The sequence below is a fragment of the Curcuma longa genome, chromosome 17, assembly GCF_044706935.1.
Source record: "Curcuma longa cultivar G26 ecotype Majalengka, Jawa Barat chromosome 17, ITB_CL_G26_1.1, whole genome shotgun sequence".
Classification (NCBI taxonomy): Eukaryota; Viridiplantae; Streptophyta; class Magnoliopsida; order Zingiberales; family Zingiberaceae; genus Curcuma; species Curcuma longa.
This window is the reverse complement of record NC_133877.1, coordinates 2,986,020-3,004,411: the sequence shown is the minus strand read 5'-3', so window position 1 is coordinate 3,004,411 and position 18,392 is coordinate 2,986,020. Positions and strand designations below refer to the sequence as shown.

General features: G+C 41.1%; 3 protein-coding genes across 3 annotated transcripts; 1 reads left to right on the top strand and 2 right to left on the bottom strand.

Annotated features, from left to right (window-relative positions):
- Positions 1–2,320: 2,320 nt before the first annotated feature.
- On the top strand, positions 2,321–3,723 carry LOC141811515 (pentatricopeptide repeat-containing protein At1g77170, mitochondrial). Its single transcript, XM_074699538.1, has one exon. The coding sequence runs from the start codon at positions 2,321–2,323 to the stop codon at positions 3,653–3,655; it is 1,335 nt and encodes a 444-aa protein (XP_074555639.1). The 3' UTR covers positions 3,656–3,723.
- Positions 3,724–5,372: 1,649 nt separating this feature from the next.
- LOC141811514 (protein S40-2-like) lies at positions 5,373–5,864 on the bottom strand. The gene has a single exon (XM_074699537.1). The coding sequence runs from the start codon at positions 5,862–5,864 to the stop codon at positions 5,373–5,375; it is 492 nt and encodes a 163-aa protein (XP_074555638.1).
- Positions 5,865–6,646: 782 nt separating this feature from the next.
- LOC141848536 (alpha,alpha-trehalose-phosphate synthase [UDP-forming] 1-like) lies at positions 6,647–17,996 on the bottom strand. Its single transcript, XM_074736577.1, has 18 exons — positions 17,881–17,996; positions 16,906–17,361; positions 16,502–16,599; positions 15,922–16,310; positions 13,718–13,832; positions 13,440–13,541; positions 13,210–13,360; positions 12,502–12,590; positions 11,221–11,269; positions 10,380–10,480; positions 9,483–9,670; positions 8,924–9,041; positions 7,953–8,132; positions 7,763–7,885; positions 7,590–7,677; positions 7,365–7,495; positions 7,151–7,249; positions 6,647–7,054 (listed from the first exon to the last, which is right to left on the bottom strand). The coding sequence occupies exons 2-18, from the start codon at positions 17,339–17,341 to the stop codon at positions 6,647–6,649; spliced, it is 2,865 nt and encodes a 954-aa protein (XP_074592678.1). The 5' UTR covers positions 17,342–17,361; positions 17,881–17,996.
- Positions 17,997–18,392: the final 396 nt, after the last annotated feature.

Here is an 18,392-nt window from a genome sequence, read left to right as displayed (position 1 = left end):
CTTGCCATGAGAATTATCAGAAGAAGAGAAGAGAAGAAGATCTTCTTATCACAAGAGAGGTATATTCACAAAGTGTTGGAAAGGTTCAATATTGGAAATGCTAAAGCAGTAAGTTCTCCTTTTCCTTCTGGTGTTAAGTTGAGCCACGATCATTGTCCTTCTTCTGAGGAGCATAGACAGTACATGCAAAAGGTTCCTTATAGCTCTGCGGTTGGTAGTTTGATGTATGCGATGGTGTGCACGAGACCTGATATAGCGCATGCTGTTAGCGTGGTGAGTCGATTCTTATCTGATCCTGGAAAAGAGCATTGGAATGTGGTGAAATGGATTATGAGGTATTTGCGTGGTACCGCACACTATGGTATATGTTTCGGAGGTGGTGAGCCAAAGTTGATTGGCTATGCAGATGCAGATATGGCTGGAGATATTGATACTCGTAAGTCGACATCAGGTTATCTGATTACCTTTGCAGGGGGAGCTGTTTCTTGGCAATCTAGGCTTCAGAAATGTGTTGCACTATCTACCACCGAGGCGGAATTCATTGCTGCCACGGAAGCGTGCAAAGAACTATTGTGGATGAAGAATTTTCTCCAAGAGCTTGGATTCAATCAAGAACGGTACGTCCTCTTTTGTGATAATCAAAGTGCTATATATCTTGCGAAGAATTCAACCTTCCATGCGAAGTCGAAGCATATAGATATGAGATATCATTGGATTCGAGATGTTGTGAATTCTAAGGCGGTGCATATTGAGAAGATCCACACCGATGATAATGGATCGGATATGATGACGAAGGCGCTTTCAAGAGAAAGGATTATTGCTTGTCGTCAAGTCGCCGGTGTTTCGGCGAGCTCCTCCACATAGTCGAGAGGGGGAGATTTGTTGGGTTGGTCTCTCCTATGTGAGAGCGGCCCAAGCCCGTGTTTCTTTACACGGATGAAGCCCAAGCCCTCATCTATATTAAGGGGTCATCTAGGGTTATCTTCGGATGATATTGGAGAGAAAAACGCAGCCAAGGGGGAGCCGCAAAAACAGATTTCGTGCAGCACTGTTTCAGCCTGCGCGACGTTCACTTAACCGGGCGTTGCCGCCAATTGCACCGTTGGATCTTCCTGAAATTTTGAGAGAGTATTCCCAACTTGAGGTTCTTCATTCTGAACGGTGGAGATCGTTATTGGAGTCTTCTAGCTGGTGATTTCGTCCCTATTTCGGAACTGTCAGATTCGGTATTCTTGATTTTAACTTCTTCTATTTGTGTTGTTATGCGTATGATTACCAAGACGAGTTCTTGATGTTACGCTGAGTAGAAGAAGAAGTTTATGTGCTGGTTGTTGGTGGCTAGAGAAGAACACTTGTGTACCCACTTCTTTGTTGATTTAGTGGAAGGTTTTTGGTGGTGCCTTAGGCCGTGGTTTTACTCCTCACATTGAGGAGGTTTCCACGTTAAATCTCGGTGTTATTTCTTTCTTTTGATTGTTTATTTCCGCTGTGAATATTTTATTCTAGTCTCAAGAAAGTCATTCGGCGAATTTCGGGGTGTGTTAGTTCGTGTCACATCCCTTCATCACCTCATTCTGCAAGCAACCGTGCCCTGACCAGCTGATCCCGCCCGTGGGGGCAAGAGACGAGGTGATGCATGGAAAGACGGAAGGTGGAGTCATGGTCCGGAAGGAGTTTGTAACGCCCTGCTCGGAGGTAAGCGTCAATGTCGCCGGCTGTGAGGCCACTGGCGCCGCCGTATCGCGGGGAGGGAGAAGCGGCCGGAGGGGCTGCAGATGAGATCGCTGCTAGAGACGAGGTGATACATGCGGAAAGACGGAAGGTGGAGTCATGGTCGGGAAGGAGTTTGTAACGCCCTGCTCGGAGGCAAGCGTCAATGTCGCCGGCTGTGAGGCCACCGGCGCCGGCGTACTTCATCAAGACATCTTTAACAAACTATTTTCATCAAATCAAAATTATACACGCACAAAAGTAATGGAATTGATGGAATTGAAATCGAATCTTTGCATACCAGAAAAAGTAAACCTCTCCGATGTACGAAGTAGGGCGGCACTCATCCTCCGCCGCGGCCGGCGACGGCGGTGAGGGTGGTGGCGGTGCATGGGTTGGAGAGGGGACGAGGATTATGGCTTGATTCTTGAGCTTAATCCTAATCTTCACGTTAGCTTGGAGTTTATTTGTTTAATTGGTTTTAAATTTATCGAGCGAGATGGCGGTTGGTAGTTAGGCAGCAGTGTAACGGTAACTTAAAGACGTTATATATTATTTTTCGGTGTCTATTAATTGAGAAATTTTCCCAAATGTACACAACGCTGCGGTAATGCGCCCGCTCCGCCCTCTCTTCGCCGCTCTCTCCTCCTCCTCCTCCGAGCAATGCCTCGGAGATCCCGCCACGATGGCGGCCACCCGTCTCGAGGCTTGCGCCGACCCCTGTGAGCTGGCGCGGACGCATGCCCATGTCCTCCGCTTCCATCTCCTCCGCGCATCCTTCCACTGGAACGCCCTCATCCGCTGTTACCTCCGCCTCGCCCGCCCCCGTGCGTGCCTCTCACTCTACGCCCAGATGTGCCGTTCCGGCGCAACTCGGGACCGCTACACGCTCCCTCTCGCCGTCAAGGCCGCCGCGCTCCTCTTTGCCTTCGCGTCCGGATTTCAGCTCCACTGCACCGCCTTGAAGCTCGGGTTGGCCTGCCATGAGTTCACCGAGAGCGGTTTCATCAGCCTCTACGCCAAGGCCGGACTTTTTGGCTCGGCGGTGAAGGTGTTCGACCAAAGTGCGCACAGAAAGCTCGGTTCTTGGAATGCCATCATAAGTGGCCTCGCGCAGGGCGGCCGACTAAGGGGGGCCGTGGATGCGTTCATGGAGCTACGGAGAAGCGGTCTGATGCCCGACGACGTGACGATGGTCAGCGTGGCTTCTGCCTGCGGGGGGCTAGGCGACATCGATTTGGCTGAACAAGTGCACAAGTGCCTTCTACAGGCCTGCCACTCAGGGAGGTTGGAGGTCACGCTATCTAATTCTTTGATCGACATGTATGCTAAATGTGGCAGGACTGACCTCGCACACAAGGTGTTCGTTAGAATGTCAAGGAGAGATGTCTCATCTTGGACATCCATGATAATGAGCCTGGCAATGCAAGGGGAAGAATCTGCTGCATTGAACCTCTTCCAAGAAATGCAGCGGGAGGGAGTGCGACCGAACCAGGTGACCTTTGTGGCCGTGCTGAGCGCCTGTGCCCATGCTGGTCTAGTGGACGAGGGTATGAACTACTTGGAGGCAATGACCAAGGAATTCAATCTGGTTCCTACCGTCGCCCATTACGGTTGTATTGTGGATATGCTGGGCAGGTTGGGGCAGCTCGAAGAGGCCAGAACCGTAGTGGAGACGATGCCAATGGAAGCGAACGCAGTGGTGTGGGGAACGCTTTTGGGCGCGTGCGAGAAGCATGCTAACGTCGAGGTTGGCGAGTGGGCGGCTAAGAATTTGCTGGACCTGGAGCCTGGGAACGACGGCGTTTATGTAGTGCTGTCCAATATTTATGCAGAGGCAAAGAACTGGAGGGAAGTGGAGAGAGTTCGAAGACTGATGAAGGAGAGAAGAGTTGCCAAGGCCCCAGGCTACAGTTCATCAAATTCCGGATATTATTTGAGATAATAAGAGGAATCAACATAAGAACTACTTAATTAGTTCGTGGAATCGAGAAGACAGATAGAGAAATCTGAAATATGTAGTGTAGTCATCCTTCTTGTTATTACAATCAATTATAGATTTTGAATCAGAAGCACAAATTGGGTGATAGCAATCACTATTCCGAGCGGAGACTTCCACGAGCTGATCGCAGCGTCGGAGGTTGCAGGTAGCTCGGCCGGCGCTGGCGCGGGCGATGTCCAACCGCCAGAGGCATCCGGAACAGGGGCTTCTCCTGACGGCGGAGTTGCTGGAGGCCAAACGCTGGGCCTTGGCGTGGGCGAGGGAGACAGAGACACGGGAGGCGACGCTGCTGGCGCGGGACGAGGGGCTGAGCGTGGCGGAGGCGACCATGGAGGCGAACGGTGCCGGATGGCCATGACCACCACCACCAGCTTCTGCCCCAGCTCGCACTTTCCCGGAGCCCCGCTCACGAAGAAGAACGGCCCGGAGTGGTCGAACGTGAATCGGTCGTTGCCTCCGTCGAGCCGCCATAAGGGTGTGCCCAAGTTGCAGGCGTAGAAATCATGCTCCGCCACCACCAAAACAGAGTCCTTTTCCTTTTCGTACTTGAAAACTGTAACACAAAATCCAGAATTTATTAATTGCCCGTTCATAACTCTCAATCTGCCTCAGAAAATTTGAGAAGAAAGATCATGAACCAATGGAATCATTGACTTGAAACCTATTTCTCTCGGCCCAATGGCTGTAACTCTCAGAGGGACACAGCACCCAGCCATCTCTTCCGCCGGCGTAGAAGTCGTAACCCCAAGTCAAGTCCATTATCGCCGTCAAAACCAGGACACATCTGAGCAGTAGCAGAGGAAATCCATTAGAAGAAAGAGATGGAAACTCCATTGTTGTCTCCTTCGAAGAACAGAGCAGGGCAGAGTGGAACGATACGCAGAAAACAGAGTCTTAAATAGGAAGAAGCGGGCCAAAGTATTCCCGTTGAGACCTTTACCAACGATTTCCGTAACGTAAAGAAGCGGACGGACCGATGGAAGACACGTGGCGGGAGAAAGAAAAACCGACGGCGATTGCACCGAACCGGACCGGTCAACGCATTAATTGATATTTTTTCATCTTTCTTTTTTCCCGTTGAGGTGGTTAATTAATGTCAATTAATTTGATGATTTTAAAAGGAATTTTTCCTTTTCCTAATTTTGGACGGATTTCGACAAATGCGGCGGCGCTACATTTGGGCCGATTGGGCCATGAGGGCATTTGGTGTACCAATTTGGAGATATGGTGCTGCTTTAATTTGCTTTTAATGGAAATTTGTTGGTTGGATTTGACAAGATCTAATTAAGATTTTTGCCAAGTATGGGATGTGAATGAATTTAGTGAGTTGGATTCATGCGCATCGAGAATTATTTGGTGCGGGTTAGACGCTTTAAATCACATCAATCATGATTTTTCCAACACCAAAATTGAAACAAATCATATGCTCTTTTTCGTCAACAGATAATATTTAAGCTTACGTGGACAAAGTCAATAGAGAGGGAAAGTCAACGTCTAAGAATCAAGAGAGCTCGATCCAAAATGATGGTTCTTCGAATCAATTCTTGAGTTATCCTTATCTCGATACAATACATTTTTTATTCGAGTCAAAGAAACGATGGAGTTTATGTGCTTGCTTGAGTTATCCTTCTCTCGAAAATTCCATGCATTAATTAATTGATTAAATAATTAAATTGGCGCAAGTCCAGCCACGCGACAGCTCGCCTTCAAAAAATCCGGTCATGCGCAGCACCGCGTCCCGCACGTGCCTCAGTTCCCGCCCCTTCAACCTTCGCCGGCCCTCGCCGGAGAATCCCGCCGCCGCATACCGCCGCGACGCCACCACATGAGGCGGCTCCCACTCCTCCTCTTCTGCCTCTCCATCTTCTCCTTCCTTCTTAATCCGCCTGCCGCCGCCCGGGATCCCCACCGGCGGCGAGGACGATGCTGCCCAACGTCGACTCCATCCTTCCTCCTCCGCCGTCTTCCAGCTCCAAGTCAGCTCCCTCTCCTCAATCTCGCTCGCCGCAGTCGCTTCGCAGCCTCCGTCCTCCGCCGGAGCCTCCGGCCACATCACGTCCGACTCGTGCAACTCCTCCTCCATTTCCATGCTCTGTTTTCCGACCGGCGACCGATTAGTTAAGCCTTCACTCGTCGGAGATGGAGCCCCCATTTATAGGCCATCCTCGAATCTACTCGATCTACGCGGCGGTATCTAATTGGTTGAATTTGCATGGAAATTTAAGTTAAATCCTGCATTATCTGTCCTCGATTTGTCGTGCGAATTAAAATATCTAACGGATCCACGCCATCATCGAGCATTAAGCGACAAACTCAAAAGCGTAAAAGTGAGCAATAGCTTGTCATTTTGTTATTCTATAAATTTTCAACCAAATATTCACAAATAGCTTGATTTTGAAGTAACACACACATTGATTCTCACATAAATAATCTTTGACAATAAGGATTAAGAAGAGAGAGTTTAACAAAAGCTTCCTTCTTTCACACATCAGTAATCAATTATTATGTCAACAAATCATATAGTAATTCCAAAGGAAGACCTTGCGGGGATTCTCCAATCATTTCATTGGGTGAAGGAAGAAAAATCCAACAATGGAAGCAAGAGACGTAGAGTCTTACATGGGCTTCCTTCTTTGCTAGCTTGATGTGCATGCTCACCACCACCCCAATGGATAAGCTTTAATTATCCTCCACTTCTGATAAACAAACAGACAAATAAAAGACTTTGCAGGAAATTAGGATTGTGATAGCTATTAATCCATGATAGTTACATTTCCTCAAGAGCATGAAATGAAATGCCCATTATTCTTCTATCTCTCTGCGATACCCAATTATATGAATAAATATGATCATATACAAATGCTTAATTAGAGCATGAATTGCATCGATAGGATTAGAGAGGAGAAGACGGTATACACATCTGAAATCTATCTCCTAAAGGGAGGGTATCACTTCAGCAGCCAGCTTCTTGAGGAAGGCCACCACTTCATCCGATGAGTTGAGCAAGTACCTGGCGTTGGAACGCTTCCTCCCCACAGCACAAGAGAAGTAGTTGTCGCCTTTGAGATCGAGCACCGAAGACCCCTCGCGCCATGACATGGCCTCTTGAGGGGATCGCCAGCCAGCAGGGATGTTATGGTTTGCAGACATCTTCTTTTCTGATCCAACAGGAGTCCTTTGAGATTTTACATGTGATCCCCTGGAGTTGTTCCTGATACTCGATGATCTTCCGGTGGGTTTTTTGTCGGCGGCTGGTTTGCTGGCTTCGGGTATTTTCATTCTCGAGGAATTTGCAGGTTCACAAGGAAGTTCTGGCTCAAAGAAGGTATAGATATCCTCATCCTGCAACAGTATGTTTCTGAATGTTATAGTTTCTAACTGTGCATGAACACCTAGTATGTTTCTTGCGATATTAACAACAACTCAAGAAATGCTTACCTTCCCGAGGAAATGCCCGACGCACAAAACATAGTCGATCGGTGTAACCATGCTTTTGCTATGAACTATTTCTCCCAATATCCGATCGATTGCAGCACCCTACATAAATGCATCCATTACACTTTGACCACATTATTAAGGTTCATGCTAAACTATCAGAATGGATGTACAGATTACACTTGTAGAGGAAAACAAACAGTTTATAGCATCATACCTTCGTAACACCAACAGATCGAACCTCTACCGATCGGCTACCTTGGACAACATCAACTGCTGCATTTGAAATAGGACCTGTCCACAAGTGCTGCAACATATCTCGGGCTTGAAGCCTTCCAAATTCAACATCTGGCCAAACATTAAGGACGCAAAATAAAACTATATATAGAAATAACAAGAATTCTACATTTTGTTTTCGCAAGTAGTTATGCAGAGTACCAACCTGCATATTTATAGTTCCAAACAAGAGATGTCTCACGATGCTCAAAATGAGACCTTGGTGTTCTCTCAGTGAAATATTCGAAGACATGCTGTCGAATTACAGACAGATAGTGATGGGATCCATTTAACATCGAAGATGAGAGGAAAGAAACAAAACCTTATCAGTATGAGTACCTTTACGCTGTCTACCCAGTCCATATTAAGGTGCTCTGGCATTGTTGTCATCCAGTCTCCACCTGTGTGTCGCAGAAACATACCATTTTCTGCCGCAAGCCACATATTATACTCTCCAAAGTTCTGAGAGGAAAGGTTCGTTATCTAAGAGATTAACAAATTGAAATTAGGACACCTTTAGTTCCCTTACATCATCTAAGACACTTCTGTCACTTCCACTGAGGACAACTACTGTAGTTCTTGCATCATTACACATTGCTGTTAGTGACGCTTTCAACTCTGGATGCAACTTGAGCTCCATTTCTTTGATCTGGTCACCTCCTCTCCTTCCAGTCGACTCAATTGATTCAGTTAATGTCGAATTGAAACCCTATGTTTGGCAAAATCATACAAAGAAACCGTTTGAATGATGTTTGGGAGGACATCGATCAAAGCAGCAGAAACAAAGAAAACCATTAATTAAAACTAATCATGGTTGGAATACAAATTGTGAATGAAAAATTGATTAATAGTTAAACTTGACAAATAATCTTTCTTATTAGGATCCACATTGGAATATCCTAAACAGAGAAAAGCAAGTAGGCATAAAAAATGGATTTCTTCCAAGAAATATTGAAATGTAAGAAAATATGTGGATGTTGAGAAATTAGATTTCTCCCTTATCATGCTTACCAAAGGTAAACAAAAGAAAAAGTGAGCTGCTAACATTTTAGTAGGTACTGAAATAAAGACAATTCTGAATTAATTTTTTTAAAAAAAGTTAGACAATGAAGACTTAGTTAGAGATAACATCCATTATTTTGTAAAAAAATAATCATGACTATGATCATCATCATGAATATATTGCTAATTGTTTCATTGTTTAATGACAATTACATGGAAATGCATCCAAACCTCAAATGCATTTGGAACATATCTTGACATTAGAAATGAGAAGGTTCATAAATTTTTAAGTTCTTGGGAATATTTAATAATACTTCAGCATATGCAAACATTATTAGCACATAATGGACGCACTTTCATAAACAGAATATTTCAGAATATAGCAAGCACAGAGTGCAATTCATGAATAATCAATGTTGACATTCAGAAACAACAGAAAGAGTTAACAAGTGCATTATGGATTCAGGAACAAAGCCCCACGTGGAAGAAGAAGAATACCAAGATAACCAATCGATTCATGGACTGCAAATACCGGTCCACAGCAGTACTCATAGGAAGCATAGGAGGAATTTGTCTTGTTCTAAGCTGAGCTTCAACAACAGTATCATTGAGTTCACTATATCATAAAAAGGAAGTGGTCAAAATAACCCAAAGTGTAGACTAACAATGAAGTACACATCTAATCTGACTGCATTTCTATCATTGCATTGAAGTGCATATGTCGATGTTTAAACTCATTTCCAATTAAAGCTCAAATCATCAGACTTTGTAGTCATGAGAAATCAAAGAAAGATGTCATTTAAATCATACCAATATCTACTAGAATATCATGTTAACCAAATCAAGGAATTCATAACAAGGATCTATTATATACCTGTGCATATACAACAATCTTTTTGTTCTTTTTCTCAGTTATGACATATATTCATGGAAACAGAAGGCTCTTAGATTTACTTCAACAACAAAAATAAATTTTTTGTACTTAAACTACTAGATTATGTGACATCTTTATGTCAACACAACAAGTGGTAACAGTTTAAGTTAAGCAGAACTGCACCTCACAAACGTTTCTGCCCAATCTTGAGCAGTGTGTGTAGTCACATGTGCATAGTTATGCCTGTGCCGCTTCTCCCTCTCGTCAGAAGACATGTTCAATGCATATTCAATAGAAGTAGCAACCTCTGTGATGTTCCATGGGTTAACTAAAAGAGCACCAGCTCCAAGAGATTGTGCTGCTCCTGCAAACTAGATAAGAGAACAAGAAGGATATGTTAATCATATTTATTATGCACATGGAAATTGGAATGCAAGGAAAAATTGTATATTATGAAGCAGGACGTCTTTGCATTCACAAAAGAAAAGAAGTTGCAAATATACAAAGATAGACCATGATAACAATTTATGAATGAGCTGTGTTCCTGATTGTCTTAGTACTTTGTAGTTTAGACTTGGAAATTTAAAATTTAAAAGAGTTAGCTGAAAGAGAACTCCAAATAAATCCATTCTACCATTTCGTTGCTTAATAGTCTTATTAATGGAATTAAGTCAAGTATTCTATACCGAGTTCTGTCGGAAACCCAAAAAAGTTTTTTTCAACGAGCTTCAAGATGTTTGATTAAAGTACACACAGCATCAGTTGTAGAAGAGACTACCAAACAGAAAGATTAAGAATTAAATGCAATACTTCCTACAAAATATCTTCTAGGAGTGTACTTGTAATTTAATTCCAATGCCTAGCTAGCTCTCCTTGTGTCTCATTTTGTTACCAAAATGAGGCGTAGTTAATAAAATGTGAATGTAGTAAATGTGGGAAGTAGAAAAAAATAAAAAGACATGTAAGAGATACACAAAACGGTAATTCTATTGGCTGAAAACTTGTATATATATTAAAATGGAAGCTGCCATACAGAATATCATACATTCACTTTTTTAAGTAGGTAAGATAAGAAATTACTTCACTTAAAATGAGAACTCCTTTGGTTTGCCCTTGACATGCTACAAACTCATAGCTTACAAGATTCATTCCATCTCGCAATGACGTCACTAAAGCCACATCTAAAGTGAGAAAAAGAAAAGCAAAAGAGGAAAAAGTCAAATACACCTGAATGAAAACCAGCTGGAAAGCAAAAAAAATATTAAGGTCAATAAGTTTGGTTGATATTATTAAACAGTAACACTAATGCCAAACTTGTTTTTCCATCTATAATTGGTTTAGCTATGTAGAAACAAAAGAAGTTAAATTGCTCCAAGATAACTAATACATTCAATAGTCAGACAAGTTAATTAGAGTTAAAGGGAAGAAATGAAGGATAAAGGAAGCGTAAAGAAAACTACATCATCCAAATGACGTATGTATTACAACTATATGGCCTCATGTGAAGCTCAATGTAGGAAGAAAATTCATGTGTCCAACCCAAATAGATAGCAAAAACAACTTTAACCAAATAGATAGCATCATGGTGGATAGCAAAAGGAACTAAACCAAGGCAATAATAAAGTTAATACGCTTCTACTTATTTTTATGCACGGCTACTACATTATGGTTCAAAGCCAGACATTTGGCTAGACAGAATTAATTCGTTTAATATGAAGTAGATGGTTTATTTTATCTATTCCTACAAAAATGCATGGTTAGCAGTTTTAAAATGAATGTGAACTTATAGCAGCACTATGGCCAACTTAACATGTTTTATTAGCGTCAACATGATATTTTTATCCATATTTCATAATTAATGAGAAAAAATAATGTGCTTTGAAGAATAAACAGAAAAGATTTCATCGTCAAAAACAATCACCAGTAACTGCATATAGAGCACATAATGCATGAAAGTCAAGGGACCGATCCTGCAAGGAGATAACTTTCATTAGAAGACCTGAGATTTTTTTCAACACAAGAAGCTAATAACAATGAATACAATTTAAAAGAAAAAAAATGCTTAATATGCATATAAAGGAACATCACTAATGTAAGATCAAGAATTGTGCAAGATGCTACAGTTTGCACTTTTCACATTCATAAACTGGAGAAAAAGGTCAACCCGAATTATTTATTGTGACAACGTCTCTGCTCAGTTTGCACCACAAGCGGATCTAGAAATTTTAGATAAATAAAATTCAAAGCATTTGCAAAACTCTTCATGTTTAATTCAGAAATTTACAAGTTCCAACTATTAAGTTAGTTAATAAGGCTAGATATGCAGGAGAATTAATAAAAATATTCTGATCTAGTAGTGCTTTTATTTCTGAATATATTTGCAGAGTGCTTGTTAAGACATAATATCATTTTCTTTGGGAATCTACATCAACTCCAATTGATGCTAAATATCCTTCCATTTCAAAAATTAAATATTTTATGTCATGATTAGGCTATTCAGTTTACTAAGCCTGATACCCAACTATTAACAGGAATAAATCATATGCAGGACAGGAGAATAACATAATCTAAAAATAATGTGATGACAATTTCTAAGCTTACAGGATACATCTATCTTCCATAAAACAGGAAACAACATAACATTCCATGTCTTGTGCAGGATAAGCTTCTAAACGAAGCCGAGCATCAATAATAGAATAGGAATTTCTTATCTTATTATTCTATTCTAACCAACAAACAGTTACATATAGGAATTTCTTATCTTACTATTCTATTCTAACCAACAAACAGTTACATAAACAAAGATTTTAAGACATGAGAATGGAATTTGAATGACACATAAATGTTAACTTGCAAGTGATTTATCTTTGAAAATCACATGCTCTATATTTGAGGCTAGATTGTTATTCCAATTAACAATCTTCTACTTCAATACCCAACACATGTCATATCATGTCATTCAACTAACTAATTTTACCAGTTCTTTTTCCTCAACTGGTTTTATCATTAAGCAATCTAACATCGGTGAAATCTTATTAACAGCTATCAGCTACAGCAGTAAGCAACAATAACAAATATTTTAGCATAATGTAAGTGTTAACTGTTTATGGTTTTGAAGCAGTTGTGCCATAGTAAAGCTATATGATTAGATTGGACAACAACGACATGGTGAAAACTACAATGATGGTAAATTGAGACAAACCAGATGATGGATTGGAACAGCTGTAAGTGTTCCAAATCGACCATTTATACGACCCACAATCTCATGAACTTGGCTAGTAAGCTTTTGATCTGTGAAAGAAAAGGGAGTAAAATTAGAATTCAATTAATTTGATTCATAAATCAACAAAGCAAGTTTGCTTCTAATCAACGTTTATGATAATTTTTTATCTTCATTAGCAACTGGTAAAAGAAAAGATCAAGATATAGTCACATGTGGACAATATCCCTCCTTTAACACTTACCATTTTAGATGGATACAAAATTAGTTTCACAACCAATACCATATTATGATTGACTCGGGCATCCTCACAAATTACCGAAATACAAACACAATTCCTAGCAACAATTGATGCTAAGTTACATGCCAGCAAATTATGCCAAGAATGTAAAAAAGTATGAGTATCAGACAACCATGTGGATCCAAGTGTATGATGATCAATAGAGGTGTAAGGTGCTGGGAGTTGAAGTGTGTCCCATGAGGTAAAGGAGGTAAATGAAGAGTTTACTGCCATCAGATGGCCTTCTAGAACAGGCTATATCGACTTGTATGATCAAAGTTTGGCCTTCCACTAGTGTGTCCAAACTTTGATAAAATTGAGATTGTAATAATACCCGACTGTGATTTTCAGGAGATGCCAAAACTGAAACCTAGATCAACGTAAAATATAGTACTTAACAGGATACATACATTCAGGGACATCAGTTCTTGTTGGAACAGCTATTTGGAGCAAGACTACTTTGTCACGCCATATTGGATTTTCTTCTAGGAACTTCTCAAAAGCTAAAATCTTTTGGGGAATCCCTTTGATCATATCCAGCCGATCTACACCCAGCATTACCTATCATCAAATTATTAATTAATAAAATGAAGCAACTTCAATATTTCAAAATCATTAATGGAGAGGATTTGCTACCTACCTTCCGACCTGCAAATCTATGCCTCAACTCATGAATGTGCTCTTTGACAGCAGGAAGCTTAAGTGCTCGTTTAAATCGATCAGCATCTATTCCAATAGGAAACTAAAGACAAACATAAAAATAGGGTAAGAAAAAGCAACATCAACTTTAGTGGATTGACGTTCTCCTTTTCTTAAAAATACATAATAAATAAATAACCAGGAAAACATAAATAGATAACGAATATTGTAAAATACTGATGATGAGAATGATATTAGGAATGAGCAAGTAGATCGTACTGCAGCCACCCTAGTGAGCCTTCCTTGGTCTTCCACCCCTTCAGGTGTACCCTCAAGTCCAAGAATGCGAGTGCAGGCACTAACAAAATGTCTTGCATAATCATATGTGTGAAACCTACAGTAAACATTTAAACGATCAGATTGCTGCATTGAAGATAGGCTCATCAAGTTACAACGATAGTCATTTCGATAGTAGAAAAATAATACTGCAAAGCTTTAGGATCTAGAAACTGAAGTCATTATTTCATGAACAAACGTATGGCTAAACTTGATTCTGCATTTACATATGCGATGTTTCATTACATCGTGTATGCCCTCGTATGTCCACATTGTGTTTCTTTAGTCTTCAACTTGCCTATATGACTAGTGCAAACTTAATATATTTAGGAAAATACCAGATGAGAAGATGGCCAGTCTAGTTTGTATGTAATCTAATGCAAACACTAAGAATTTAAAAATGAGTAGAAACAAAACCCTTAGTAAATATGCTGCTGTATAACATCAATAGTTATGCAAAGATATGATACAAAAAAGAGTTTTTTTTCATCTTTTGCATTTTTACACGGGACAGTTGAGACTGCCATGGTATGATAAAGATAATGAGAAATGATGACTTATAAGTTACAAGTATTTCCATCTGTAAGTGTTAGAAATTTTATTCTCTTAATCATTACATGATGAGAATGAATCATCTTTTATGTATTCTATCAAGATTAAGGTTTTAACAATTATACTTTTATAATTGTATATGCACCGTGGTGACCTGAATGCAACCTGCACACATAAGCTTTTAAAAGCTTATCAAAATTTTCATATTCTGCTTAATTGCAATGTTAAAGTTAATTACAAACTGACCATAAAAGAATATACCACTAGACATGGGCGGAGCTTACATGGGCCCAGTGTGGGCAGCTGCCCACACTAGCCCAGACAAAATAAATAAATAAATAAATAAATATATATATATATATATATATACACTACTAGATAGACAAACTCCAATGCTACATTCAATTGTATCAGTAAAAGTTCACTCTTTCTAAGGCTAACCCAATTCTCAATGTCAAGGAACTATAAGATGTTTGAGGTAGGCAGGCATACATACCTTGGAAACCTCATCGAGTAGATCATGTGGGTTGGACTCTCCTCCAAAGGCCTAGATTAAATTTCCAAAAAGAACAGTCATAAGGGGAAGAGCAAGAGCATTCCCTATGGCACCCAACGTTCTAACAAAGTATTTCAAGGATTGAAAGGTTTGACGAACAAAGAAAAGTATGGTGTACCTGTTGATTTATAAGATTTTGACATTGGCAATAATTCTACCGGTTGCGACTAGGGGTGCAAACGAATTGAGTATGTTTGTGAGCTTTTTGATCCGTCTCGAAAAATATTTGATTCGTATTTGAAATTATCGAATTCGAACAGAACTCGAACATGTTCGATAATTTTTTGAGCCGAATTCTAACCCATAATATTTTGTTCGATTGTTCACGAGTCACTCACGAGCTGAACTCAAATCGAACTGTGATTATTTTTATATAATTTTAATTTAAATATGCTCAAATTAAGGTTTGAATAATTCGAACTGAACTCAAATTTAAGTCATTTCGAACTATAGTTTGATTCTGCTCGAATCAAAGTTCGAATAATTCGAACCGAACTCGAGCTCGAATTTTATTTTGAACGGAGCTCGAGCCAAAATTACTTATATTTTCGAACTTTGAATCAAATTCGACTATCACATATATTTTTCGAGCTCGAACTCAAAATATCAATATTTTCATATTATTCGACTTGATTCAATTAGTTTGCACCCCTAGTTGTGACTACGATCGTAAAGAGAGTGCTTTTTACCATAAGAATTATGAAAGACAGATTGTGTGATCGAATGGGTGATGATTGGATGAATGATAGTCTTACTGTATATGTAAGGTAGTTATTTTGTGATGCTTTATGATTATAAGATTTTGTATTTTTTACTTTAGTAATTATATTGTTGCCTACATTGAACCAAGATCCTAGCTCCACCCCTGCAACTAGACATCCTAACACAATAAAACAAGCAAATTAAAGGAGGATACATGCTTAATGTCGCAAAATATCATATGACATGATTGTCAGAGTCTTGGAAACATGTATGGTGGTGGCAACCTATGTTATATTCCACAAGTCTCTCCAAATAATAAACAGAAAAATTAGTTTACCCGACAAGATCAGCAGCAAGAACTGATCTTAGTAAATCAGATCGAGATGGCAAGGTCCTGTGGATTTCTGAAGAAGGGAAAGGTGTGTGAAGAAACCAACCAACTTTCATCTTGCAATTGTGCTCCTTGAGACATTTAGGAAGAAACATTAGATGGTAATCATGACACCAAACCACATCGCCTTCTTGGTAATGCTTATTCACAACATCAGCAAACATCTGGTTTGCACGCTTATATGCATCAAACTGAGATTGGAAGCTGCGGGTGGTCGCCAATCGATCTTCTTGTGGAAGCCCGAGATAATGAAAAAGAGGCCAGAGCATGTTGTTGCAGTAGCCATTGTAATACAGATGTACAATTTCTTCATCAAGGAAAACTGGAATACATCTCTGCTTGAGATAAACAACTTGTTATAGTAGAGATACATAAATCTTCATCAACAAAAAAAAGCATTCCATATGCCCAGAAGAAAATATTAGCATCCTCCCTGACAATCCAATTATATGCAAACTTATGCAGATCGTTAAAGATGAATTCTGAAAATGACAAATGGGAACACATTATGAGGGACAGACATGACCTTTTCAGCCAATGCCTTTGTAAGTGCCCTCTGGCCAACTTCATCGGGCACATTGACGCCAGCCCAGCCAATCCACCTGGCATCAACATCCTTTACACCTGTAATAAAGAAGCTAGTAAATAGAAGCTTTACAATCCTGCTGAACATGTATTGTATGAAATAGTGCATATAACAGCCATGTTAATCATGGTTCTTCTTTGAATGCATGAGCACGAAGATAAACTGAAGAATACCAGCATTACTATTCAAACGAAATATGAGACACATGTTCACACTGGCATATGACTATAGAGGTTAAAGAAATGCTCTAAAACTGAAGCAGCAGCAAACAGGAGATCGATGTACAGCAAATATTATGTCCTAGAAAGCATTTGGAAGCAGAGAGCGTATAGGCAGTGGTATACCTAGCAGCGCGCTGACGAGCCCACCGGCACTGATCTCCAAAGACCATGAATCCTCCCCCTTCCGGACTGCAGACACGGGCAGCCTATTCGCAACGACCAGCAACCGCTGTTTCATGGGCTTTCCCTTATTTCTTCTGCTTCCCGCTCCGATCATGGTCACCGGAGTAGAAGGACCATCTGTTATCTCCTCATCGGGCTCGCAGCCGATATCCTTCCCACTTCCGTACTCCATGGGATGCTCGGGAGACTCCGTGTCGTCACCGCCGTCGCCACTGCTTCCTGCGTCGTCCTGAAGGAATGCCCTGTTGATCTTCCTGAGTTCTCTGTCGCGGAGCAGCCGCTCGACCCGCGTGGTAGGGTTACGGCCGCCGCCATACTGTCCCCCTTGCATGTTGTTATGCTGCTCCTCGGGCGATTGCTCGGAAGCCGGCTTCATACAGGCAGATTGAGGCCGCCCTGCATCGGAACAGCGGTAAGGCCCATTAGCTGGCGAGAGAACAAATCCACGGGAGACAGGTGAATCCCGGCGTCCCACATCAGCGGCAGGTTAAGCAAAAATGCCACCTTTGAGTGGTCTCATTACCACACACTCCGGCCAGTTGCAGATTACCTCCTCACTCACCGCAAGCTCTCATTTTTCCTCCTCGGTCTGGTGCTAGTCCTAGTCCAGGTCATGCTATTGCGAACAAGAACGCGGGAAAGCAAGCGAGACTAAACGAGATTGGGTCAAGAGTGGTGGCGCGGCGCGGCGCGCGGTGGTCCCCGAACCCACCCCCTCCACCCTCCAATCTCACCTCTTCTATTGGACCGCACACTGAGAGCATGCAACTCGCCGGCATCAAGATCACACAAATCAATGGTCATTCATGGAGATCGAAACCCACGAGCCAGCCCTAAGCCACGATCGACGACGGGAACGAAAACAAAGATATATGTATATATATAACACAACGAGATTGAGAGAGACTCCGATACCGGTTCTCTTCTTCCTGCCTTGCTTCTTCCTTCCTGTTGCGGTTGCTCCGACCCGACCTCGCCCTTGTGCGAGAATGAGACGATAAGAAAAGGGAAGAGAAGCAACGGAGGGACACGGGAAAGGACGGAGCATGCGATGCTGCAACCTGCGATCACTGACCCCTTTTTATACCGTGCCAGAGAACATGCAAGGAGTCGCTCGTATCCCGACACGAGAGCCAGTGAGTTATGAGTTGTGCCTCCATTTTCTTTTTCTTTTTTCTTTTTTTTTTTTTTGAATATATATATATATATATATTATTTAAGAAGTTGATTATTGTTAATAATCTACATGAAACTTTATTGCCTATTTTTCTCGTTCATCATATTTAATTGGATGGAATAATTTAATTAAATTTCCCTTTTTTACCTCAAACTTCTTTTGCCCTATTTATGTAGGAATAGAATTAAATCATAGAATAGACAAATTATAATTAATTGCTTTCCTCTATTTCTTTATCTTCCTTTCAAAA